This window comes from Thamnophis elegans, chromosome 2 (genome assembly GCF_009769535.1).
Source record: "Thamnophis elegans isolate rThaEle1 chromosome 2, rThaEle1.pri, whole genome shotgun sequence".
Taxonomy (NCBI): domain Eukaryota; kingdom Metazoa; phylum Chordata; class Lepidosauria; order Squamata; family Colubridae; genus Thamnophis; species Thamnophis elegans.
The window spans coordinates 54,820,296-54,847,035 of NC_045542.1; the positions used below are offsets into that span (position 1 = coordinate 54,820,296).

Sequence of the window (26,740 nt, forward strand, 5' to 3'; positions counted from 1 at the left end):
TAGCCAAACAGCGGCCGCCTGAGCTGTTGGTGGAATCTGACTGCGATGAACATTATGCGACTGCCCTGGAGGCTGAGGAAGAGTCTGCGTGGTGTTTGGAGTCAGAGCAGGGACTAGAGAGTCATTGGCAGCACCTACCCCTGGTCCTACAATGGCTCTGTGAGAATCGCTTATATGCGAAACTGGAGAAGTGCCAGTTTTGGCAGTCCACCATTGAGTTCCTGGGGCATCGTATCTCTCCTGAAGGCATTGCGATGGAGCCGGGCAAGATTGAGTCTTTGCGTAGTTGGAACCTCCTCAGCGAGTGAAGGATGTCCAGCGACTTCTCAGGTTTGCCAACTATTATTGGACCTTTATCCCCGGCTTTGCTTCTCTGACTGCGCCCCCCACTCGGCTCCTTCAGAAGAAAGTTCTGTTTCACTGGAGTGCCCCTGAGCAACAAGTGTTCCAGGCCTTGAAGCAGGCCTTCATGAAAGAGCCCATCTTGAAGCATACTGACCCCCACCGTCTGTTTGTAGTGGAGGCAGATGCATCAGATATCACTGTTGGAGCGGTATTACTTCAGGCTCACGCCTCCGGCGGTACCCTCTTCCCTTGCACTTATTATTTGCAGAAACTCAATTCTTCCAAGTGCAATTATACCATTTGGGAGGAGTTACTAGCCAATGAGGTGGTGTTTGAGGCCTGGAGGCATCATTTAGAGGGGGCCAGACATCAAATTGAAGTCCAGACGGACCATAGAAATTTGGAATTTTTGAAGACCGCATGAAAATTGAACCAGTGCCAGATGCGGTGGTCCCTCTTCTTTGCACAGTTCAATTTCCGTGTGACATACATCCCCAGTGTGCACAACCAAAGAGCAGATGCACTCTCGCGGAAATCTGACTATTTTTGTACCAAAGACCAGATTCTACCCTGGACAGTTTTGCCTGTAGAGTCCTTCTCCGCAGTTCAGGAGCCTGTGAACTTACGGCCTCAGATATGGGAAGCGCAGCGGCATGACGATTGGGTGGAACAACGGAAGGCAGAGGTGGGGCCTGCCTCCCCATGGACATTCACCAATGAACTCTTGCGGTACCAAAACAGATTCTATGTGCCAGTGGGGCTACTTCGGGGACTTATTCTATCCCAGTGCCATGATAATCCTGTGGCGGAGCACTTTGGCCTCTTCAAGACCTTGAACCTGGTTTCCCATACCTTCTGGTGGCCCCGATTACGACATGGCATACAATCTTATGCCACGTCTTGTGTATGGTGTCGGCAGGCCAAGTCAATGATGGGAGCCCCCCCCCCAGGGCTGCTTCAGCCATTGCCGACATCGAAGAGACCCTGGGGGGGGGGCATTTCTATGGACGTCTTGATGGATCTGCCTCCGTCTTCTAGATTTACCACGGTGTTTGTAGTGGTAGACATGCTGATGAAGATGGCACATTTTATCCCGTGTCGGGGATTACCAACAGCCACCATCCACATGTTTATTCAACATGTTTTCAGTCTGCACAGCCTACCTGACAGGGTCGTGTTGGACAGAGGAACGCAATTTACAGCCCAGTTTTGGAAAGGCTGATGAAAGCCTTGGATGTAAAAATCTGCTAGTCCTTGGCGCACCATCCAGAAACCGACAGAGGGACAGAGAAAGTGATCGGGAACTTGGAGCAGTACCTGTGCTGTTTTGTGAACCAGCAGCAAAATGATTGGGCGGACTACCTGGCAGTGGCGGAGTTTGTGTTCAATAACTCATAGCACACATCCACGCAGACGACGCCCTTCTTGGCCAATGTAGGATATCATCCTCGGTTCTTTCCCCTCACACCCATCAACTCACCAGTCCCCGCAGCTAAGGCCTTTCTGTTGGAACTACAGGCAGTCCATCAAGTGCAGCGACAATATCTGGATAAAGCCAAGAAGGACTATAAGAGAGTCACAGACAGGTCTCGCGTGCAATGCTGGTGTTGACTGTGGGGGATCGAGTGTGGCTGTCCACTAGATACCTTCCGTCAGACCGGCCGGCCAAGAAGTTAGACCACCATTACCTTGGCCCGTTTCCTGTTGAAGCAGTCATGAATCCGGTCGCCTATCTCCTGACATTGCCACGTTTGATGCGAATCCATCCGGTCTTTCATTGATCTCTCCTTGTTCCTGAACAGCTGGTTTGTTCTCCTTGCCAGCCAGATCATCCCCAGCCAGAACCTTGTGATGATGAGGAGCCGCCCGAGTATGAAGTTGCCAGTATCTGGGATTCCCGATGGCTGAAAGAACGGTTCCAATACCTGATTGAATGGAAGGGCTATGGGCATGATATACAAAAGTCCAAGGCAGAGAACGTAAAACCCACAAATAGCTTTCATATTGACTTTGAACCTGTAACACCCAAATAGTAGATAACCCTCTAACAGCTCTAATCAACACATTAAATTTGATCCAGGATTGCCTGCTTGCTCTTTATTCTCTAAACCCACTGCCAGGCAGATTTGAATAATACTATATTGGAATACCCATATTGCTGAAAAGAACTAACCGTGCCCCAATTCCGTCTGAGCGTAAGTGCCGATTATCTGGAAGCGGGAGGCCAGGGGCAGCCACTTCTTTTTCTGAGCATCTGTGCATTGGCTCTGTAAGGTGGGCAGAAACATGCTGAAGTGCACATCAATGGGTGCAACGTGTTTGCCCATGCATATTCTGGGGGAGAGAGAGATAGCAGATCAGGTCACATCCATTATTCCAAGGGCCAATGACCTTTACTCCAATTGTAAATAGGCATGTAGGCAGATGTTGTTTCCTTTAACTCTTTCGGTTTCGGCGATGTTAGAAATGATGCTAAGATAGCTTCACATCCATGTACTTTTTTCGGTACTGCCTCAGCCCTCTTCCCAACCCAATCTACCACCCTGAGATTTCCTGATAATCTTTTATTCAATCCTGATCAGAATTCCTTAAAACAGTATTTAAGCTGTTTCTGTTACTCCCAGTAAGCTAAACCTATGAACAGCCATAATATTTAAATACTTCCAATGACCTCAATTATATACAAAACAAAGCCATTCACCACAGTTGACCTACATAGTGGGTCAAAATAAAGTATATGCTGCAACATGATGCAGCCATTGTTATGCAAATTTCAGCTAAGTTTTGTCAACTGAGTAATTCTGAGCAAGAAAAAAAAGGGTGTTTAAGTAATCAGGAATACAGATAAGTCATTGTGTGCCAACTATGGGCATCTTGATTAAGGGGCAGAATATATTCATTGGTATTAATTTTCCCCTGAGATTAGTTTCTGGGATTTCAAAACAACACTGCCTTTACATAAATAAATTGGTTTCTCCAGGCCTTGATGAGTCAGAAAAGGGAGACGCCCCAAAACAGATAAATGAGACCTGAGAATCCTTGGTAAGTAGGGAAAACTCAGCAGGAGGGCAAGATTGCCCATAGTGGGGAATGGGCACATTTCAACAGGTTGTTGTAGATTTCATATATCACGACAAATAGCAGTCATGGAATCATTGCTCTATGAATCTTTTTGACACAGTGCCCAAACCGGAAGGCGTGCACGCATAAGTGTGCGCATACGTGCATCAGAAACCCAATGACCAGCTGGCCTGCATGAATGCGTTCCTTAGAAATCTGACAACCAGCTGGCTGAGCTGGGGCGACGGCACACACAGAGTCCTCTCTGTGTGCCATCTCTTGCATGTATGCCATAGGTTCGCCATCGGGGCTCTATGTTGTATAATAAAGCTTGGGTAGTTAGGTTTGTTCAGGAGTTACATGCAGTTGTGTAAGTGGTTTCTAAATCCTTGGTGAAAGAGGCATGGAATCCATGATTAAGGTGTCAAATTAAATTCTGGATTTAATCAGAGGAACATTATATGGGCGGAAGTGATGGGCGGAAAGTATATCAACCGTGTTTTTTAACAGCAACAATACATTTGCACATGCATGTACATGTTTAGAGTGGTGACCTAAAAAAATAGGAGCGTCAACTTGGATATCTTCCATAATAACAGCTAACTCAATGCAAATCCCGTAGTGTTCAAGCCACTCCCCATTTAAAAAAAATGATTTGGTGCAAATCTATTATGTTTAACCTCCCTGAGGAAATAGAAGTTTACCACTATATTTTTCAAGATTATTGTTTTCCTGTTTATTACATATATGGAAATTATATTCAATCCACCTTGATTAGAATGGTTGGAACTTGCATCATCTTTTGTACCTTTGATGAGGGTAAGAAATAGATAAAGGGGAACATTCTTCACATATTGGCCCTGTGTCTGTTTCTCACCTGTGTTTAAGAGCCAGGAAACATCCTATTTTTCTCTTTCTTGTCTTTCTCTCTCTTTAAGAAATGGCTTAATTAAAGGTGAGGCTTTCCTATTCAATATATATTTCAATATATTTCTTGATAAATTGTAATTAATATTAATTAGCATTTGTTGATTATAGGCTAAGCTGTATTAAGCTGCATCTAAGGCCATTTTGAGAACAGGTAGTCCTCGACTTTGAACAGTTCATTTAGTGACCATTCAAAAGTATAACAGCACTGGAAAAAGTGACGTGACCATTTTGCACACTTATAACATTTCCAGAATCCCTGTGGTCCTGTAATCAAAATTCAGACAATTGGCAACTGACTCATATTTATGACAGTTGTGGTGTCTTGAGGTCACCTGATCGCCTTTTGCAACCTTCTGACAAGGGAAGTCAATGGGGAAGCCAGATTCTCTTAACAAATGTGTTACTAACTTTAAAACTGCAGTGATTCACTTAGCAACTTTGGCAAGAAAGATCATAAAATGGGGCAGAATTCACTTAACAACTGTCTCACTTGGCAACAGAAATTTTGGGCTCAATTGTGATTATATGTCAAGGATTACCTGTACTTTTTGGAATGGGTTGTATTACCAGTTAATCAGTTTTCTTGTAGTGCTTTGTATATGCTCCAAAGCACATCCTTTAACAAAAACCCTGCTTAAATTCAAATATCCAATAAGGGCATTACCATAAGGGTGTGGGTACTTTTCAACAGTTTCAAGATCAAAGGGGTTAACAGCACCGCATGACATCAAATTCACATTTGACAATTAGACTAGTTATCAGAATAATTATCAGCATTTCAATTATTCTGCTGAGCACTTCTTGGCATTCAGTACTGAGGTTTTTGTGAAAGGAATCAAGAGGTCTTGCAGGCAATTAAAACCACGGTCACAATTTTGTAAAACCGGGGAATTGTTGTGGTCCACTGGTGGCCTGCGGAGCTGGCAGCAGAGTCAGACAGTGAGGAGGTTGGGAAGGAACATGGGCCAGTCCTGGAGTCTGGGGAAGGCTTGGAGATGATTGGCCCCTCCCATAAGACATAAAAGAGGAGCAAACGGATGTCAGCCTTTGCAGGAAGCAATTTTGTTCATTCTGGTCGGTTTAAACTCTAAAGCTCCGTTTGACTCTTTGCTCCATTTGTCCTTGCAAAACTAATTGCCAATTAGGTCTCTGGAAGTGTTTCAAGGGAGATAAAGGTGGGTGCTTATCAGCCTTATACCGAAAGACTGTGGCAGACTTCTGTTGAACTCTTCACAAACTGTTTGTGACTCATTATGGGCTGTGAATGAACATAATTCACAGCCGTTTAAATAAAAAGTGTTTTTGGGACTAAGAGTGTGATTTTTACTGTCTCAGGAAGCTTAGATCAGAACAGGAACTTTTCTTTCCATCTGTTGTTCCTTTAAATCTTTCTAAGATGAATTTTCATTGCAAGAAAGGGTGTTCAAGTACACATAAGTTTGTTATGAATACATTTCTTTCTTTTCTTGCTTATTCTGATTGAACACTGCTGTCTTAGATTTTTTTTTAATCAAGTCACCCACTCAGTTACAACACTTTGTACAAAAACCAGCACGGTGGTTTAGCTCTGTGGGAACAACTGGAAGATCTTGTGATGCAATAAGCCAAAATCTTTTTTTTTGCCTCATGTGTATCAACAGATGGCTGTAGCAATGAAGTTTTTCAAAGTCATTTACCAGACAACTACTTTATATTGGTGTGAAAGGGCACAGGTACATAATCTTCTGAAAAGCTTTTGACACATTTCCTAAAGTAGTGAAGCTCAAGAGGTGACCTAGCCAAACAGCCTTTGTACAGAGTTTTAAAAAATAGATTTGCTCTATGCTGTGCTGCAACACTGGAGCCATCCAATTAGTAATTCTCTTAATAGCACTTCGGATCACAAAACCTGTTAGACTAGCTATACACACCATCACATTGCGTGGGTGGGTTTGTGTATATGTGTACTTATAGGCCAGTGTTTCTCAATCTTATCAGCTTTGATATATGAGCTTCTGCAGAAAAGCTGGGGGATTCTGAGAGTTGAAACCCATCTTAAAGATGTTGAGGCGAGTTCCACTGTTATAGGCAGAATCACCTGATTTTACTTACAGAGATTTTTCCTTAAAAGCACAATAATTACCACTTTGCTGGATCTAATCCAATTTGCGGTTGCCAACAGTACAGTGGCAGAAGAGCCCATAGTCACTTTCTGACATAGTTTGCCTCTTATTCTTTCCTATCAGTATTTGTTATTAAGGCACGCCAGTGTAAAATATGGAAGAAACTATCAATGTAAAGTAACACTCCTACTCCTGGGACGTGGGACAATTAACAGCTAAATGGCAAATAATCCCTTTTTAAAACATACATTATTTTGTTAAGTTTCTCTATAAGACATGGGTGTCAAACTTGCAGCATCACAGTGCTGTCATGTGATGTATTGTGACTTCCCCCCGCCCAACAGGGGTGGCCAGTGTGTGACGCATCTGGCCCACGGGCCTTAAGTTTGACACCCCCCCCCCGCTATAAGATAAAAATACAGGGGGGAAAACAAAAATTAAAAAACTAAGACAGAAAGAAATGCAAAGAGAGAGAAAAAAGTGGTGATTTTCTACTTTTTTCAATGCAGTAAATACAAAAAAAGTATTTTGCTTTACATTTCACATTTCAAGCCATTTCTACCATAACAAAATTATTGTAATCCTCAAAACCTAAATCCTGAGCCTCTACCACAAATTTTCAGGGACATACTCTGCATGAAAAAATAGCAACAAGATATGTCTATTCAGTAAGTTTTTTCTTTACCCAAGAAAAGATCATGTGGTAGGTATTCATATTCCACTTGTCTTGATTTATTTTCAATGCGAGCCTGTTTATTATGCCATTTTTATCCACAAACAACAAAAGGAATAGCCTTTCACTTCTTCTACTAATTCGCTTCAACCTTACATTGAGAAAACAGTAGGAGAATGTAGGGTAAACCTAAATGTGAAATTAAGAAATAGGAGTGGAAGTCTAGATCAGAAAGATACGAATGCTAAAAGAATTGAGCTCGCTAAATGCCACACTCAGATTTGCTGCCATTAAAAAAAAAAAGACAGCTGTGCCAGCAACAGAATTTGCTCAATAGACAAGATAAATAGAGCACTTCTTTGTCTGGCTCATTTCCCATTTTTCTATGTATAAATTCACAAGGCCGCTTTGGAATATAACAGTACCACTAATTCAATTAAAGTAAATTAATGATTAAAAGCTGATTAAAAGAAATATGGTTTTGTTATTTTTCTTTAAATCAGGAAAGTGGGAACCAAACACAATGCCCTACAGTAACATCCATTAGCCTGAGAACTATACAGAAGAAAGTTCTACCCCTACCTCCAGCAGACAGGATATCCTCTATGAGCAGGTTATATTCAACAGGGCCTCTCCTACTAATCTAAATAACCAGGTGGATTCCTAGTGGATAAGGGAGCTCCCTCCAGATAAGGAAATCATTTAAGGCTTTAAAGATCAATATCAGGATATAAATTGTGCCCCGTAGGCAATTTACAATCAGTGCAGGTCTTTCTGCAGAATCATTTGATCCCCATGCTTTGCACTGGTCAGCAAGCTCACATTTTATGAGAACCCCTGTAGGCCCAAAATGGAACGATTTAATCCTTTGGAACAGTACCACTTGCTACAAGCATCAGTAATTGCTGCTTTATATCAAAAGAACGGTTGCTTTTGGAAACTGTAGGTTGTTGCATCAAAGAACTGAGTTATGATTGTCATGCAACATAATAGCAAATCTATCCTTCATAAAAAGATTATAAACAGAGAAAAATTCGATATGCTGCCCAACTTTCCATCCTTGTTATAAATGGTAGCAAGCTCTCACCACCGAAACCACCCTTAAAGCTGTTTCTGCCCCCCCCCGACAATAAATGGAAGTCACGTGATCGATCTCCTTTTGCAACTTTCTGACAAGAAAAGTAAATGGGGAAGCTAGATTTTCACTTAACAACCATGTTACTAAATTAACTGCATTAATTCAATTAACAACTATGGCAAGAAAGGCCATAAAATGGGGCAAAACTCACTTAACAACTGTCTTGCTTAGTAACATTAATTTTGTGCTTGATTGTGGTCATAATTCAAGGACTACCTGTAAATTAGTCCCAGAAAAATACACATAGGCTTCTATTATCTGGGGATAGATCTGTTCAACCTAGCCAATGTAAGTGTATTATATCCAGTAAGATTTGAAGGAAGTGTTCCACCCACTGAGAAATGTTTATCCTTGAACATGATTAGATGCAATCCAATGACCTGTTCCAAACAATTATTAAACCAAGGACTCAAAGATCAGCAATTAGGGTCAGAACTGGATGAATAGCTTCCAACATTATCTTTGCTATCAAGTTCATTCTACCAGTTACTTCTACTGGTCTCTACCAGAGCAGAATGGAAAATCAAGGAGCTTAAAGTAGCAAGACTATTTCAACATTGGAAGTTTTCTGTGATGCAATATAAAGGGTAGAAAAACAAAAGCGACAGAGGAGAAAACAAAATAAAGAACTGTTATTAATGTGAATGTATCACTGTCCTGAGCTGACATGAAGTACTTTAAAAGAAAGCAACATTATCTTGCCTGGTTAAAATGTAACGATGCTCCCAGCCTTCCTGAATGCTACAGTACATATATCTAATTTCCGCTGCTACAATAAAAGGAACTGGGTTGCATAGGCTTTCCAGAAAACCATGTTTAGGGAAGCTTTGCTAATTGAAGACTTCTAATGAGTATATTTAAAAGTCCCATGTAGGAGTCTTTTGAAATTAAGTATGACCCTCCCTTATATTTATAGGACAACTCTTATGCTTTTTAAAGTACCCAATAATGAGCACAAATACCTTTTAAACCAGTAGATCTCTTCAGGGTCTGCAATCCCATATTCTCTTAATTTCAGCACCATAAGAGCACTCTTTTTGATAGCTACTTCATAGCGTTCACTGCGGGAGAGAAAATTTACATCTTCGTGGTGGAAGCTGGGATCATTTGCAATAATAGCTTCTATATGGGAAGAAGAGATATTCATTGTTCAGAGTTTTCTTCAAAAAGATATAAGACCATATCCTCCTAAATAAGAGCATGTTTCTTATTTAAACAAATCTGTTAGACAGAACAGATGCAGCTGTCATTCTGGTAACCACTTTTATAATTTAATACCAATCATAATTAACATAAAGCTGCATTCATAAAATCTAGAAAAGTACAACCAACACAAATGAGTTACTGTCCTATCCTTGGGGGGAAATGTTATTTGATATGGATTTCAAGCATGTCATAGTTTCTCACAGGTTAGATGATACAGGTTAATTAATTGAATACAAGAAAGGAAAATTTGACAGCAGGATGCAACAGTTACTTTATTCTTAAAAGCCATCTCTTTTCATAGCATCTTTCAGCTGTGGAATTTCCCTGTGTTGTGTTACCCTGAAGCAGTTCTTTAGGTCTCCCATTTTAAAGGTTAGGAGAATGAGGTATATTGTCTGAAAGATTTGTGGTTGAAATCTGACCTGAGTGTGAAGCCTATAGCCAGCAACATCTACTTGGTGTCCTAGTTAGATCAATCCTTTAAGGCAGTGGGTCTCAACCTTCCTAACTCCTTTAATACAGTTCCTCATGTTGTGGTGACCCCCAACAATAAAATTATTTTATGTTTTCCATATTTTTTTTCAAAAATATGTTTTCCAATGGTCTTAGGTGACCCCTGTGAAAGGGTCGTTCGACCCCCAAAGGGGTCTTGACCCACAGGTTGAGAACCGCTGCTTTAAGGCATCAGATAGGCATCAAGTAAATTAGGCTTTAGGCATCCCAAAACATTTTGTGTAACTTGACAGAAACATGCTTTTTTTTGGGGGGGGGGGAGGCTACCTGGGTGGGAATGCCTCTTTTCTAAAATGCATCCTGAGACACCGCTTGCGAGCATCGTCCAAAATTTGGGGGGAAAGAAGGCGTTCCCATTCAAAGCGGTCCTTGTCCAGATGCAAACGGGCACTTTTAATCGATAAAACGCCGGTAAAGTTCTCGAAGGGCAACGGATCCGCCTTTGCAGCCCTCGCCTCTACTTGGGGCAGGCAGCGGAAAGACGCCCCCCACTCCACCCCCGGTACAAGGGGCGGCTTTCTCTGCATCCCATCCCAATATCCCGCCCGCTCTCACCAATTTTCTTGCGGCGCAAGGTCCGGTCGGCGCCCCCGTCCAAGAGGTTAGTCAGCAGCTCCACCTTGAAGGAAGCCGCCTCTCGCTCTTTCCGCAGATCCGCGTTCATCTTCGCGGCCGGGGAAATCCTCCGCCACCAACCCGTGAAACAACCGCCGAACGACTCCTCTTCGGAAAAGCTTCCGGACCAGGAGAAAGGTAGCCTTCGCCCCGTCCCGCCCCGTGACGACTCGTAGGCCCAATAGGAAGCCGTTTAGCACCCGCGTGACTCCGCGGAGGCGTTTTTTTTATCTGGCATCTGCGGAGCTTCCAGGAGGGGAGGGGTCCCCTCGAACTAGGAAGGTTTTTCCATTCATTGCTAGGAGGAAACGGAGGAGGCGGGAGGAGCGGAGGGTGGGGAGGAGAGAGAGACGCTGATGGTTTTATGCCAATGCTTAATTTGCACCATCGATCCACCGGGCGCCCTTGTGAAAATTCTGGTTCCTGGAATTGCACCCTGTTTTCCATCCAGGTATCTGTTTGCGTACAGTCCGAGCTATTGGTTGCCACCCAAAAGTTTCGCTCTGCATCACGTTGTGTAATCTGCCTGGTTATTGACAGAAAAAATATATGTGTGGGAAGAGTTTTTGTAACTTTCGAGAGTGTAAACAAAAGATTAACTCGAGGGAACTAAAGTTAAGCTCCCCCCCCCCCCCATGGGTTTATTTATTTTATTTGTATCCTGCCTTTGTTCGTTTTACAAATAACTCAAGGAGCTGAACATATCTAACACATCTTCCTTCTCATCCTCCTATTTCCCCAACAACAACAACCCTGTGAGGTGGGTTGGGCTGAGAGACAGTGACTGACCCAAAGTCACCCAGCTGGCTTTCATGGTTAAAGCTAGATTTGAACTCTTGATCTCCTGCTTTATAGCCTGGTGCCATAACTGTTAGACCAAACTGGTTCTTAAAGTTAAGAGTGCTGTTAGGTTTCAGACTGGCTGTTATTTGAATCTATGGCAGATCAAGCAGGATTCTCTTTTCTTAATCAGCCAAACTTGGAAAGAGAACAGGGAAAAAAGAAAAGTCCAGGGAAAAAAGAAAACTGGGAGTCAGAGAAAAGCAAAAATAATGGGACCATCAGCTTCAGAAAAGTAACAGAAAGTCTATAGTGGTTGATTAGGGTTATTAAATTATAGTTTCTGATTAAACATATGTTTTAGTAAGGAAGATGCTCTAAAAAGCTGCTTAGTTTTATAACAGGATAAATATTGAGAGCAGAAAAAGATCTCTGAAAATAGAAAGTTCTTTCATCTTGTTTGACAACAGGATCTGCTTTTGCAAGCCATTCTACACAATGCTTCCAGATGCTGGAACATATCACTTTCCTTGGGAAGTAAACTCTACTTCAGTACCGGAAGGGAAAGCCCTGAGAACATATGGCAGGTAAATGTACGTCTATTTTTCTTTAATTGGTCAATACAGTAGCTGCTTATTTTCTCTATAATTGCAACATCTGTCTGGAGACGCTGTAATTACTATTGGAGACAATGTCGCTGGTCTGATTTCCTGCCATCATTGGGAAATGGCTGTTTTGTATTTCCTTTGACTTATTAGATAACTTGTGCTAGAGAGTCCAAATCAAAGATGATCAGCTATCTAGCAGTGTCAGTAAGATGACACCCAAAGATTAGCTGCTGAGAGAATACCTGAGGCAGCAGCAGATGTGGGAGGAAGATCAAGCAGAAGAAGTGACATGGCAAGACATGATTCTCTGTGAGATGTACCATCAACAGATAGCTGAGGTAGCAGACATTGGGAAATCCTACCAGTTGCTGAAAAAGGTTGGACTAGAAGACAGCACTGAGGCATTGACCGTAGCAGCACAAGAACAAGCACTAAGGACCAGCTCCATGGAAGCAGAGATCTACCACACTAGGCAGGATCCAAGGTCCAGGCTATGCAGAGAGGCAACAGAAATAGTCCAACACATGGCAGGGTATAAGATGCAGGCAGGAGCAGCATACACTGAATGGCACAACAGCATACACTAAACGCCACCACCAAGTACCATATGCACCACCACTGCATGTAAGAACATCTGTACAAATTATGGGTCAGACTCTCCTAGGTCTAGATGGGAGATCTCACAAAAGGTTATAGAGAATAAGAAAGCTAAGATCCTAGGGGACTTCCATATCCAGATAGACAGGCAGTACTGGCCAATCAACCAGAGCAGAGGTGGGTTCCTATCGGTTCTATCCGGTTCTCCCGAACTGGTAGTGGTGCCTTCAAACAGAGAGCGAACTGGTTCCCTGTTTTTATTAAAAGAGAGCCCACCCGCCCCTGGTTTATACTTACCTGTATTCAAGCTTCCAAAGCCCAGCTGATCCAAGGTGGTAGCTTGAATTGCTGCTCTTCAGCTGTTTTCCCTTTTTTTCTGATTAATTTTAGTTTAATTGCGCAAAGCGCACACTCAGCAAACCAGTAATAAACCGGTTAGGAACCCACCACTGAACCAGACATTGTGGTAATAGAAAAAGGACCAGAAGGCAGTAGTGGTGATAGACATAGAAGTGCCAGGAAGAAGGAGTTTGCGAAACTGGAGAAGTGCCAGGGCCTGAAGGGGGAACTGAAAAATAAAGCGGTCCCAGTGATAGTAGGAATACTCAGGATTGTGACTTTTGGGGAGTGGCTCCAACAAATCCCAGGAATGGTGTCAGAGCTGTCTGTCCAGAAAAGTGCAGTGCTAGGAAAAGGTGAGCAGAACCCTCAAATGCCCAGACCTCTCTGGTAGAGGACCTGAGATTGAGGAAGACACAGACCACTCATAAGAAGTGAATTTTTATACAGGCAGTCCTCAACTTACTTGTTGACTGTTCCTTTTTTGACCGGAGATTGAAGATTTGATTCGAAAGAAAAGAAATAAAGACCATTTAAGAGAAGGGCATTCTTTGTAATGGCCAAAATATTAGACCAGTGTTTCCTTAACATAGGGTTAATGAATATACAATACTCAGCTGGGTTTGTATTTTGCATTGGACTATAATGTTCCATGAGTCTCAAAGAGTCAGACATGACTTAGCGACTGAACAACAACAAAAATTATTATTGCATTTAGACTTACTTTGAAAGTATTCCGTTTCAAATTTAGACCAATAACTTGCCTTCAGTTTAGACCAGGGGTGTCAAACTCAAGGCCTGAGGACTGAATCCGGCCCGAGGGCTACTTAGATCTGGCCCACTGGAAATGTCAAAGCATCAGCCTGCGATACCTCTGCCAGCCGAAAACAGGCTGGCACGCAGCCCTTTTCGGCTTCCAAGGCCTCCTCCAGCATTCTGCCAGCCAAAAATGGGCTGCAGGTTGGTTGGGTGGTGGTGGTGGTGGCCTTGCACAATATAATGAGTGGTTATATGGTAAGATGTATCACCTTTTGAATGGTATCACCAACCCTTGGCATTTACTGTATTCCCTAAAGATATTCATTATTCTTCGTTGCTCCAGTGAGTTGTGAGAAGGCAGAAGATGCACTCAAAACCCCCAAGAAAGGCTGAGTTAGAAGGACTAACTGAAGCCATAAGGAGGTGTAAAAAAAAGTAAAAATGAATTTACTAGAGTAACGCCTTGCCACTCTCCCCATGAAGTTTTATTACTTCTCTTAAGGAAAGGAATCTGAGAGTGTTTTACAGTTGAACAATATTTGAGAGTGAAAGGTAGCAGTTACTATTCCAAACACAAAACCATCTTTAGAATTTTTAAAAGATTAGTTAGAAAATCCAGCTAAGCATTCCTTTCATCTTCACCCGAAAATATCTCAAAACAGCTCTGTGAGTCAAAGGATAATGAGTGTAGGCTACAACTCAAAAATAATGGGAGTCCCTGACTTACAAGCATTCGTTTAATGTCTGTTCATGCCCACCATGGCCACATCCATCCCCCACCACATCTATCCTCAGCCACGCCACACCACTACCCGCCCCCCCGGTCCTCCAAGGACAAACGCAACCCCTGATGCAGCCCTCAATGAAATCAAGTTTGAGACCTCTAGATTTTAAACTATTTTTTCTAAATATTATGTATATTGTTTTACATATTCTATTTCTGTCACACTGTTATGCTTGCCTAAATAAAATAAAACATGGCTAAAACATATTTTTAAATACTGTATTATTTGATATGAATTAATATTTCTTCTCCTATCTCATGATATATACATATTTTAGTATTATTGGTATTCTGGAAATGAATGTGTGTATCTTAACTATTCACAGCGTCTGAATATTTCTTTCTTTCAGGCTTCACTCTTATGATATGGCCATTTCACAAGCCATCTTAACAGCTCAGCATGCATCTGATCAGCACTGTATTCCAGTTTGCACAAAGTTTGTAGAACCCTTTCAGGCCCAGCTTGGGTCTTTGTATATTGTCCTGGGGGAAACTGAATTAAAGGATGGTAAGGATATCTATGACTTTTAATTCTATGGGACCAAAAAGTCTCTCTATAAATACGAACAAGTAGAACCATTCTTTAGGACTCAGCAAAAAAAATAGGCCAATTTATACTTACGGGTAGCTAAATGTAAATGCTACTATCATAGGTGCTTTATAATAGAGAAAAAAGATGCAGAGTGGCCATGTTGGGATAATCCAAAATTACTAGGCTTCTGAATTATGTCACCAAATCTTACCTGGGTTGAATTGGAGTCTGTTTCTCCCCATCCAGGGCTTGGAAGTCTCTAGACATGAAATCCAAACTTCCACTATATTGCTGTTTGGCCCCGTATATAACTGGGTATCTATCAGCTATAGTTGAACAAAGATATTTTTAACATTTATATATTACTGTGTTTTACTAAGCTAGGTCACATTTTAATATATATTGCTAGTCCATGTATGATGGACTATCCATACGCTAAACACCAGAAATAAATAAGCAAACAAACAAACTAGGTATCATAACTGTACTGATGATACCTCACCCTGAACCAACAAGGTGGCTTCGTTCATAGGTTAAACTTTTTTTTTCCGGGGTAAGCATTGAGTTTGAGGACATCCCATCCTGGAGTGCCTGAGGGTTGGACTTCTTCTTCATAACCACCAATTACAATCCCTTGTTTAGGAAGGGGTAGAACTACCATAGTACAATGTCCTCCATTCCCAAAATTTGCAGGTAATCCAGAATAACTGTAGTTGACCATGTTGAAAGCAGTGAAGTGTTCTGGAAAGACAAAGGTGGTTGCATTTCCTTCATTCATGTTCCAGCCCAGGCCATCCCTGACAGTGACCAGTATGATTTTTGTCTTGTGTCCAGGCGTAAAGATCATTCTGACATTTTCTTAATGAAAAATGGTACATGTAGGCAAGTAAGGAACCATCACTGCAACAGTTAAATGTCAGCGTTCCTACTAGGAGATCTTTTCTTTATTCACAAAGGGGTGGTGGTAGGGGAATGATTGAGGTAGGGGTAGATAGCTACCTTGGAAAGCTCAGAAGAATTTTGAAAGATTAGGTTAAACAAAGCTTGGGCTTCATCACACTATCATTTCAAATTGATTCTTTTTAATCCAAGAAACATGAGCAGCAAAGATTTCAATATTTTTCTGTGGAATTTGCAGTAGTGCTACTGCACTAAATACCATATTTTTCGGACTATAAGACACACTGGAGTATAAGGCACACCAAGATTTTAAAAAGGTAAATTAAAAAAAAGTTTTTGGATTCTGCAGGCCTCCCAAACCCTCTGCACACCTCAATTTTTGTGAAAAATGGGGCTTGCAGAGCATTTGAGAGGCCTGCAAAGTGCTCCTGGGGGCCGAGGAGGGGCAAAAACGAGCAAAAAACAGCCCATTTTTTGAAAAAAACAACAACAACCCAGAAGCACTTTGCAGGCCTTCCAAACCCTCTGCACGTACATATTTTCAAAGAGGGTGGGGTTTTGGGAGGCAAAAAATGCTGTATTCAGTGTATAAAGAGGCAACCAGATTTTCACCCTCCTTTTTGGGGGGGAACCGGTGCATCTTATACTCTAAAAATATGGTACTACAGAGAGGAATTGTTGAGTAACAGAGTTCTGCTTTGGAGGCCCCAGGGGCAAGGCATTTTTTCATATGTTAATGGTTGAGTAGCAAAGTTCTCCTTCTGAGCCTCAGGGGCAGGACACATCTTCATATATTAATAGTGGAAGTGCATTCATGACTTGCAACCCGCACAGATTATAGCTGCCAGGTATTTCATGCATTGATCTGCTGGTGAGCTGTTGGTGTGAAAATTCTCCTTTCTTCCTGGGGGATTATCTCAAGTGTTTCATTACCTTTAACAGTGTCACTCAGTAGGCAATGTTTAGACAAAGCACCTGATTTTTTTCTTTATTTCTCCTACTTGTTTCTTTCTGTTCTGACTGGGATTTGAGAACTTTGCTTCTTTTGTAGACCTGCTTTTGAAAACTCAGGTGGGAAATGTGAGAAGAAAAAGGTGGGGAAGGTTAAATATCTTACCTGTCCTGTGAAGGATTTGTTCCATGTCATTTGCTTTTTAAATAATAATTTTATTAAATTGCTATAATAAAAACCTAATAAAACTAAAAAAGGGGAGGAATAGAAAGAAAGAAAAATAAAAATAAGAATAAAGAAAAAGAAAAGGAAAATATACAAAGGGCTTTTCCTTCATCACAAAAAGCATAAACAATTTTAGACATTTACTTTTTTTTAAAATATAGCAAATTATCTCTTCTTCCCATGTCTACAAATAAATCCTTAAAGCCGTGTCATTTCAATATAGATGTCAGCAAAAGTCCATTAATACAGAGATATTACATCTATTTGATCTTGATCAAATATACTAATTTTATATTCTTTCCTTCTACATATGTATATCAATCTTGATCTGTAATCCCTTCAAATAGTGCCCTAGAATAGGAGTCCCCAACCCCTGGTCCATGGATTGGCACCAATGTGTGGCATGCCAGAAACAGAGCCACGCAAACAAGCAAGCCCCCATCTGCAGGATGCAGGCAACATGCAAAGCCACGTCCCCTCTTGTCCACAGAAAAACCTCTCCACAGAACCAATCGTTAGTGCCCAGAAGGTTGGGGGCCACTATCCTAAAACTTGATTTCTTTTTTCTTTTTCTTCACACCAAATTCTTCAAAGGTTTAATAAGTCCCTTTTGTAAATCCAATATAAGGAAACTATCCAAGTCACTGTCCTGAATTGTTATTTGTATAGTGCCGGGATGGTGAACCTATGGTACGCATGCCACAGGTGGCACGCAGAGCCATTTGTCAGTGCACGCGAGGCATTGCCCTGTCAGCTGGCCAGCACGCTTTATAGGAGTCTGGGGAGGGTGAAAAGAGCCTCCCTCCCCCAGAGATGCTCTGGAGGCTTCAGGAGCTTTCCTGAAGCCTCCGGAGCGCAAAAGCGGCCCTGTTGGCCAACCGGAAGTTCGGGAACAAACTTCCAGTTTGCGCGTAGGGTCGGTTTAAGCCCTCTGGAGGCTTCAGGGACCTCTGAAGCCTCCGGAGGACTAAGAATGGCCCTACGAGCAAACTGGAAGTCACTTCCAGTTTGCTCATAGGATTTTTTTTGCCTCCTGAAGCCTCCTGAAGGTCCCTGAAGCCTCCGGAGGGCCTCCGGGGGTGTGTGGGTAGGGGAGGTTCCTATAAAGCCTCTTGAGCCTGAGGAGGGTGAAAAAAGCATGCAAAAATGGGGGGAGCACCTCTCATGCGTGCATACACACTGGGGGTGTCGCGCATTGCATTATGGATGCAGCCTGCCCGCACACAACCCCCCTGTGCTCCCCCCTTATGGCACGTGAGCCAAAAAAGGTTTGCCATCGTTGTATAGCCCTTTAATTATTAAGACATCAGCCAATTTCTTTTACATGTCCAGTGTAACATTGTGTTCCATTTCATTCTTGTAGGTTGCCACTTTTAAAATCCAGCTTTAAATCAGTCTCAGTCTTGTCAGACACAACTTCCTTTTCGATGATATGTTTTAAACACAGTCTATCTATTCAGGCAGACTCTGTCCTTCAGTATGTCTTGCAGTCTCCTCAAGAGGAGCAAATGTTTTGACTACTTGTGAATGAAAAGTCATTGCTTTTCAGATTTCTCGTGACACTGAATATCTGCTCAAATGTTAAATCAGAAATATCTTTTATGAGTGTAAAATTGATTTATTGTAGCTTAGAACATGTAATACAAGCATATTTGTCATTTCCAGTTCTCTTTGCGTATACTGTTTGTTCTAGTGGGGTAAGGCCTTCCACTTTATACACATTGTTAGTTAAATTTCTTCTGTAAATATTTGCTTGGAAGCAGAAAGAATTGCATATATTCCTGAATATATATATATATATGTGTGTGTGTGTGTGTGTGTGTGTGTGTGTATAGTCTCCCTTTATATATATATATATATATATATATATATATATATATATATATATATATATATATATATAGTATAGTATAGTATAGTATAGTATAGTATAGTATAGTATAGTATAGTATAGTATAGTATAGTATAGTATAGTATAGTATAAATTGTAAAAATCTAATAGATACCTTTCACCCTGGCTTCACTGATAACGGATAAGAGCCTGTGGCCTAATGGCTAAAATGTCTGCCTAGTATGTAATATAGCCCAGGTTCAAATCCCAGTAAGGGTATGGCTAGCTGATGAGAGCTAAATAGCTTGAAATGATCTATACTAGGCTCCCTTTATTTATTTATCAGCACAAATAAAAAACACAAATATAACAAAGGCAACAGTAAAAATATTGGGTTTCTGTCGTGATGGACTCTTGTGATGAGCCGATTGACAGATGATGGAAGCAGTTAGCTTCCTCCCATAATTGGGGCTTACCAGGGGTTGTAAAAATCTAATAGATACCTTTCACCCTGGCTTCGCTGATAACGGATAAGAGCCTGTGGCCTAATGGCTAAGATGTCTGCCTAGTATGTAATATAGCCCAGGTTCAAATCCCAGTAAGGGTATGGCTAGCTGATGAGAGCTAAATAGCTTGAAATAGATCTATAGTAGTCTCCCTTTATTTATTTATCAGCACAAATAAAAAACATTATATATATATATATATATATATATATATATATATATGTATATATGTATATATGTATACATATATACACACATACACACACACACACACACACATACATACATACATACATATACACACACACACACACACACACATATACATACATACATTGTGTTGCGACTTTAAATATATACATATATACATATACATATTCAGATTCCCAAAGAGGAGTAAAGAACAGAGAAAACATAAAATGACTGATGTATATACCATAGATTTAGATCTCTTTGAATCTACATTCCACTTTAAAATTTTATTCCTCACTAATTCTGTTTTTACTCTGGAATTCTCTATCATCTGCATTTTATAAAGTAGCAGTTGTTAAGCTCCCTCTGAAGACTGGTCTCTTCATCTAGGTCTTGTACATATGAATTTTCTCTCCCACCATCTTTTTTAAAAACTACCTAGTGCTTTCAATTTATTGGATCTAATTGCATATTTTTCATTTTGTAAAACACTTAGAGATGGTATTTAGAAGAAGCTGTATAAAATATATATTACAAAATAAAGTGGTATGTATACTGAAGTAACAAAGAGTGGAACTGCCACATTGTATGATTTGGGTAAACACTTTGTTTTAATTGCATTATTAACTATGAAATTGTTTTAAGAGATCCTTGAATTCAAATGGTGATTTATTTATTCATTTTTAATTGCAGGTGAGATGATTATAAAGGCTCGAGTATTTACATGTGTAGAAGGAATAAATCTTCAGTTATTGGAAAAAGCCATAGGGGAACAAAGAAAGTATTTCCAGGAGAGAAGGAAAGATCATGAAGGAAGCATATGTTAGTCTATGCTTCAGCCAGCATTTATTTTCGAACACAAAATTTGTTCTGTATATGATCACTCATCTCTTGCCTTTATTCCTGGTGTTGTAGATTATATTGCTTTCTGAATACTTATTTAAAATTGGTTTGATGCAATGCTTTAGACTCAGAACTGGTCTTTATATTAGATTGTGAATCTTATACTTAATTCTGTTTAGAAACCCATATAAACAATAGAACATGCAAAGGGCTAATATAAATCTTTATTTTGAAGATGATTTTGGGAAATCACAGAAGCTTGATCATTAAGTTGTTTGGAAGCAAATAAGTTTTTAATATGCTAAAGAAACCAACAGTTGGTGGCTGGCTAGGGGCATGGTTTTTCATTTTAATTTTATTGATAGAAAAAAGTATTTTCACTGGCTTAGAATGTCCCCATTTCCTTATATACAACTTCCTTGTTTTCCTGACAGTTGTTGAACATCTTAATCTTCCATTTCAGAATATATCAGAATTGTGAAATAATGCAGCTTTTAATTTGAGCCTGAAATAAAACAACATGCTGGTTCTAGAAAGTAATAAAAGGAACTTTTCCTTTATTTTTCAATTTATATTATAGAATCCTACTAAGATATGTCTTGTTGCCTGTATTTATATTTATGTGACACTGTAGATGTGATCATTAGGCTTTAGGTAGATTGTATCAATGTGCTAATGACATCCATCTTAATAATTTTCATCAGGACCATCATGAAGCTATATGTGTTTGCAGCTAGAAAAATAAGTTGAATAATATCCAATTTGTTGGCCAGATGTGGTTCCTAGATCTTGAAATCAGTGATATGGGTCCTGTATATGAGCTGGGCATTGATCATAAGAGAGCAGACCCATGGTATGAGGGGTCTTGTTTCTATCTTACAGAGCCCTACAGAGTTATTGAATACCTTTCCCCAGCTGCAGCTGATTTTTCAGTTATGTTTATCTCTGGACAGAGGTAATTTCTCCATAATAACTCATGCTCTAATTAAGTCCAAAATAGAATTTTATATGTGTGCTTTATGAAGCTGCCCTTAAGAATGGCTAGGGGACTGGTTTGACAAGACTGTATAATATCAGATTTGTTAGAAAGCAGCACTGCTCTCCTCTTGGCTAAATACACAATTCTCACTATTCTAGTTACCTATCACCATAGGATGGTTAAAAGAATTATTACTCAACATCTACATCTGATTTTTAGTAATACATTGTAGAAATGCATAGTTTATCAACATTTAAGAAATTAACAGATGCCTGTTAGTACCTGGACTTCATCAAGGCTTTTTCCTATTCATTTTTTAATCTTAAAGTTGAAACTACCTTATATTGTTAATGTGTGTATGCTTACTTTTCTGTTAATTAGTTTGATGTGATTAAATAAAATATGGAAAAAGAACTGTTACTTTAACTAGTGCTGCTTATGTTGAATGGGTCAACAGTTGAGATTTGCCATTGTGGGATATAAAGCAGTTGATATATATGGTCTGTAAATTTGTTTGTTGAAATCATTCATATACTGAAATTTAGCGCTAGCTACTTCCTTGCCTGAAAGGCCACCTACAATTTCAAAAACGATCTTGATTTGGAGGTATATGCTTGCTTTTCTTACCTGGTATGCCATTTTATATTTTCAAAAAAAATTTTTTTCCAAACTGAAAAAAAACCTGTTAGGGCATAGAAACATGCTGGGTGAAATGTATTAATCAAAGTAGGCCTGCCTCCTACAGCAGGCCTACTTTGATTTATAATTCTCTCTTCACAGGAATGGTTGTTTCCTTTTTCTTTTGTAGTTTGTACAGCTAAAGGGCAAAAACAAAAAAACAAAATCAGGAGAACTAGATCCAACTAGAACTCTGGAGAGGCAAGGATACAATCTGTTTTTGTCTCTGAGAAATTTACAGTATACACTGAGAAAATAAAGGGAAATGCTTAATTACTTATATTGCAAGCAACATAAAGCTCACCCTGTACTTTGTTTGTCTGCTGACTTTCTATATTCTGCTTCAGAAGAGGCCTCACCAGCCTAGCTTAGAGTCAATATTTACTTTACGTCTCCCTCTGGTGGTGCCGAAAGAGGGTGAGTTTTGATCCTTTGGGAAGTTTGTGGTTCAGCAAGAAGGAATGGAGGCCAATGGGAGGTTAGATCAGCAGGTGAGAGGCCTCTTGAGGAGAGCTGGGGATAAATAACCAGTTTTGGCAAGGGTGATTCATAAAAGCACATGGTACGCATATGTATGACTGGTTGGTCAGTAGCTAACATTCTAGTTTGGGTTCGAAGTTTGGCCTGAGGCCTTCTCCGATTAGTAAAAAGATGTGTCCCTTTCAAAAAATATTACATTCCAGAGAATCTTGTAAGGGTAATTCTTGGAGCACCAACTCTTTATTATTTGTGTCAGAGAGCATTGTGGGAGTTGTAGCTCTGAACCACTGAAGAGAGAAATTGATTGAGCTCAGGAGTTCTTCTTAAGAGGAAGGGCCTCTTGAAAGCTTTCAAAGAGGCTTGGAAATAGTAGATTTCCCTGGAGATTTCTCCTCAAAACAACCATCATCATGTCTTTTGGCCATGAGGTCCCTCCCTTTGGGATTAAGAGGGTTTTTTTTTTTCATTCTTGTCTTGGTTGCAAATCAGCCTTGTGGGGGTGGGGCAGTTTTGCAACCCAAGGAACAAGTGGCATGTGGTTTTACAGAATTAAAGAATTTGAATATTAATAGAGGTTAGGTTAGGTTTATTTAGCTTGTATGCCGCCCTACTCCCGAGAGACTCAGGGCGGCTAACAATAAGAAGGGAAGGGGGTACAAAAATAAAAACAACAATTAAAAATTCAGCAACAGTCATAACATCGGATGGGGCTGGATAATTCAACAGCCCCAGGCCTGCCGGAACAGCCAGGTCTTAGTTGCTTTGCGGAAGGCCGGAAGAGTAGTAAGGGTCCGGATCTCAACGGGGAGATTGTTCCATAGAGCCAGAGCAGCCACAGAGAAGGCCCTCCCCCGGGGAGTCACCAGCCGACATTGGCCGGCAGATGGAATCCAGAGGAGGCCTAGTCTGTGGGATCTAATAGGTCTTTGGGAGGTGACTGGCAGGAGGCGGTCTCTCAGGTAACCAGGTCCGATGCCATGTAGGGCTTTAAAAGTAACGACTAGCACATTGAAGCATGTCCGGAGACCAATGGGAAGCCAGTGCAGCTCGCGGAGGATAGGTGTAACGTGGGTGTACCGAGGTGCACCCACAATCGCTCGCGCGGCTGCATTCTGGACTAGCTGAAGTCATCGAACACTCTTCAAGGGCAGCCCCATGTAGAGCGCATTACAGTAATCCAGTCTTGAGGTGATGAGGGCGTGAGTGACTATCCGAAGGGCCTCCCAGTCCAGATAGGGTCGCAATTGGTGCACCAGGCAAACCTGGGCAAAGGCTCCCCTGGTCACAGCCGACAGATGATGTTCTAGAGTCAGCTGCGGATCCAGGAGGACTCCCAAATTGCGAGCCCTCTCTGAGGGGCGTATAATTTCACCCCCCAGGCTGAGAGATGGGATAGCTGGACCATCCTTGGGAGGGAGCATCAATAGCCACTCGGTCTTGCTGGGATTGAGCGCAAGCTTGTTCGTTCCCATCCAGACCCTGACAGCCTCCAGGCACTGGCACATCACTTCTACCACTTCACTGAGTTGGCACGGGGCAGACAGATACAGCTATGTATCATCCGCATATAGATGATATTTAATCCCGTGTCGGCATATGATCTCACCCAGCGGCTTCATGTAGATGTTAAATAGGAGGGGGGACAGGACCGAACCCTGCAGCACCCCGTAATTGAGTGGCTTAGGGGTCGATCTCTGCCCTCCGACCAACACCGACTGCGACCTGTCCGAGAGGTAGGAGGAGAACCATCGAAAAACGGTGCCTCCCACTCCCACCTCCCGCAACCGTCGCAGAAGGATACCATGGTCGATGGTATTGAAGGCCGCTGAGAGGTCAAGAAGCACAAGGATAGAGAAGTGACCCCTATCCCTGGCTCGCCAGAGATCATCGATCAGCATGACCAAAGCAGTTTCCGTGCTGTAACCAGGCCTGAAACTGGACTGAAAGGAAAGGAGGTTTGGGCAAAGGGCTGCTGAGCATAAATAGAGCAACTATTAGTTAGCAAGTATAGGTAATCCTCGACAATACCACAATTGAGCACCGAATTTCCGTTGCTAAGCAAGATAGTTGTAAAGTGAGCTTTACTGCATTTTATGACCTTTTGTTAGCCACAGTGGTTAAATAAATCACGGCAGTTCTTAAGTTAGTTTGTTAAGTGAATCTGGCTTCCCCATTGATTTTGTTTGTCAGAAGGTCGAAAAAGTGATAACGTGACTCCGGGACACTGTAACAGTCATAATACGTACCATTTGTCAAGTGTTCAAATTTTGACCATTTAAAAAATCATTTTAGTGTTTTTATAGCACAGTATGAAAGGAAGACGGGAGAGACTTACAGTGAAATAACTTTATATATGGCAACTCTAGAATTCTAGTACATGTTACACACTATTATTTTTGGAATTCCGTGAGAATGCAATTCCTTTCTCTAGTGTATTTCATTATCTTCATGTGAGCTTATTATAAAACCCAGCTATCTAGGCAAGCATTCTCAACTTGGTCCAAATCGCTTTTCTGAATATCATATATTTATTAGTTTATCATAATATAAAATACAGAAATGTGAAAAGAAATGAAAAAAAAAGGGAAAATAGGGGAGGAAAAGGGGAAGAGGAAAAAGTATAGGGAAAGGGGAAAATAAAAATAAAAGCATTAATTTCCATCTCTTTGGCACAGTAAAATAAGATAATAATGCACAGCCTCAACTTTTACTTTTGTGTGATAATATATACAAGCCATTTCTATAACAACAGAATTATAATCAGCAAAATCCAAAGTCAACATTTCATTTTTTTCAACCTCAATCACAAAGTCCAAAAGTCAAATAGAAACAAAATTAAATATTCTTTTCTTCAATCAAAGGAGGCAATCTAGCCATCTCTGTTAACTTTATCAACTTTTGCAGCCATTTGTCCATTGTGGGAATCAAAATATCCTACGATTTTTGTACATAGGGTATTTTTACTGCTCTCAGCATATATAACATCAAATTTTGATCATGTGACTATAAGAATACTGCAACATCCGTAAGTGTGAAAAACAGTCATAAGTCACTCTTTTCCGTTCAAACGTTTTATTTCATTTTCATTTTCCTTTATACAATCACTTAAATACTGTGCAGTTAAAAAAAAAGCAATAAACACAACTCATAACACTTCTATCCTTCATACACCCTTTCTTCTACCCCTCCAACTTTCATTTCTCCCCTCCAACAATCCCCTCTTCTACTTCCCCTCCCCCTCAACCATTCCTTTCTCCCCTTCCCACCATCTCACCCTCCTTACATTCCCTTCTCACTCCCTCTTAATTCCTCCCTCTTCTTTCCCTCTACTCCTCACTTTGGTGTATTTTTACTATTCATTGGTCTATTCGTTTTGTAATTTACACTAAAATTATAAGAAAAAAAAATTTGGGGGAAAGAAAAAAAAAAGGAAAGAAAAAAAAGCAACAGTATCCAAGTGCATTCATTGTTTTAAAAATTGAATCTATATTTCCCCCCTCCCCCCTCCCCCCCATGAACCCCCCTCCCAGACCCCCTTCCGACTTCCCAGATCCCAATCCCGACATCGTTCCTTATCAAGCAAAGTCTGGAGTATATTGAAACCAGATAGATTAAAAGTTAAAAAATAATAAAAAATAAAAAGTAAAAAATAAAGGAAAAAAAAGAAAAGAATAATTAAAAAATAAAAGGGGGAACCCCCCCCCCAAAAAAGAAAAATCAATAAACTCTCTACCTTAAACTCAGCTTCCCATCAATATTAACACTTAAACAATATACATCATTCCTAATCTCAATCAATTTATTACTTGCAGGATTTCAAACTATGTTGAAACCAAGTGAGTTAATCAAATAAAATTCTACTCTAGCTAGGGACCTTATCTCTTTATCTAAATATGTATCCATTTCCAAACCTTTAATATATCCCTTTTACCTCTTTCTCTATAAAGCAACTTAAACACCTCAAATATTTCTCTCGGTTTCTGTTCCAACTCTACTCATCCTGCCTCTACCCGTGTCCATATATATATTTTATTATCATCCGTACACCTCCCCTATTTGTTCCGCCTTCCTTCAAGCTCCCTGAATATATTCTTCCAAACTTATGTTCAAATAAAAATTACTATAAAAGTCAGCTTACTTTCTGGCTCAAAATAATCTCTAATTAAACCTTCA

General features: G+C 40.6%; 2 protein-coding genes across 6 annotated transcripts in view; one reads left to right on the plus strand and one right to left on the minus strand.

Annotated features, from left to right (window-relative positions):
• Nucleotides 1–10,709, minus strand: part of ACOX1 (acyl-CoA oxidase 1) — a 27,135-nt gene extending 16,426 nt beyond the window's left edge. The window contains exons 1-3 of one of the 4 annotated variants that reach the window (XM_032209128.1): nt 10,523–10,709; nt 9,211–9,370; nt 2,519–2,679 (exon numbers count right to left, since the gene is read on the minus strand). In XM_032209128.1, the coding sequence (XP_032065019.1) occupies nt 2,519–2,679; nt 9,211–9,370; nt 10,523–10,631 (430 nt within the window). In that variant the 5' untranslated portion in view covers nt 10,632–10,709. Of the gene's footprint in view, nt 1–2,518; nt 2,680–9,210; nt 9,371–10,522 lie in introns of those variants that run through there. The other 3 variants (XM_032209131.1, XM_032209129.1, XM_032209130.1) reach the window with 3 other exon arrangements.
• On the plus strand, nt 10,641–20,727 carry TEN1 (TEN1 subunit of CST complex). Of its 2 annotated transcripts, none has more exons than XM_032209136.1 (4): nt 10,641–10,720; nt 11,833–11,949; nt 14,800–14,957; nt 20,281–20,727. In XM_032209136.1, exons 2-4 carry the CDS (start codon nt 11,861–11,863, stop codon nt 20,412–20,414), a joined length of 381 nt encoding a protein of 126 aa, XP_032065027.1. In that variant the 5' UTR covers nt 10,641–10,720; nt 11,833–11,860; the 3' UTR covers nt 20,415–20,727. The 2 variants fall into 2 exon arrangements, with proteins under 2 accessions (XP_032065027.1, XP_032065025.1); XM_032209134.1 differs by lacking the exon at nt 10,641–10,720 and adding an exon at nt 10,906–11,033.
• The last annotated feature ends 6,013 nt before the right edge of the window (nt 20,728–26,740 follow it).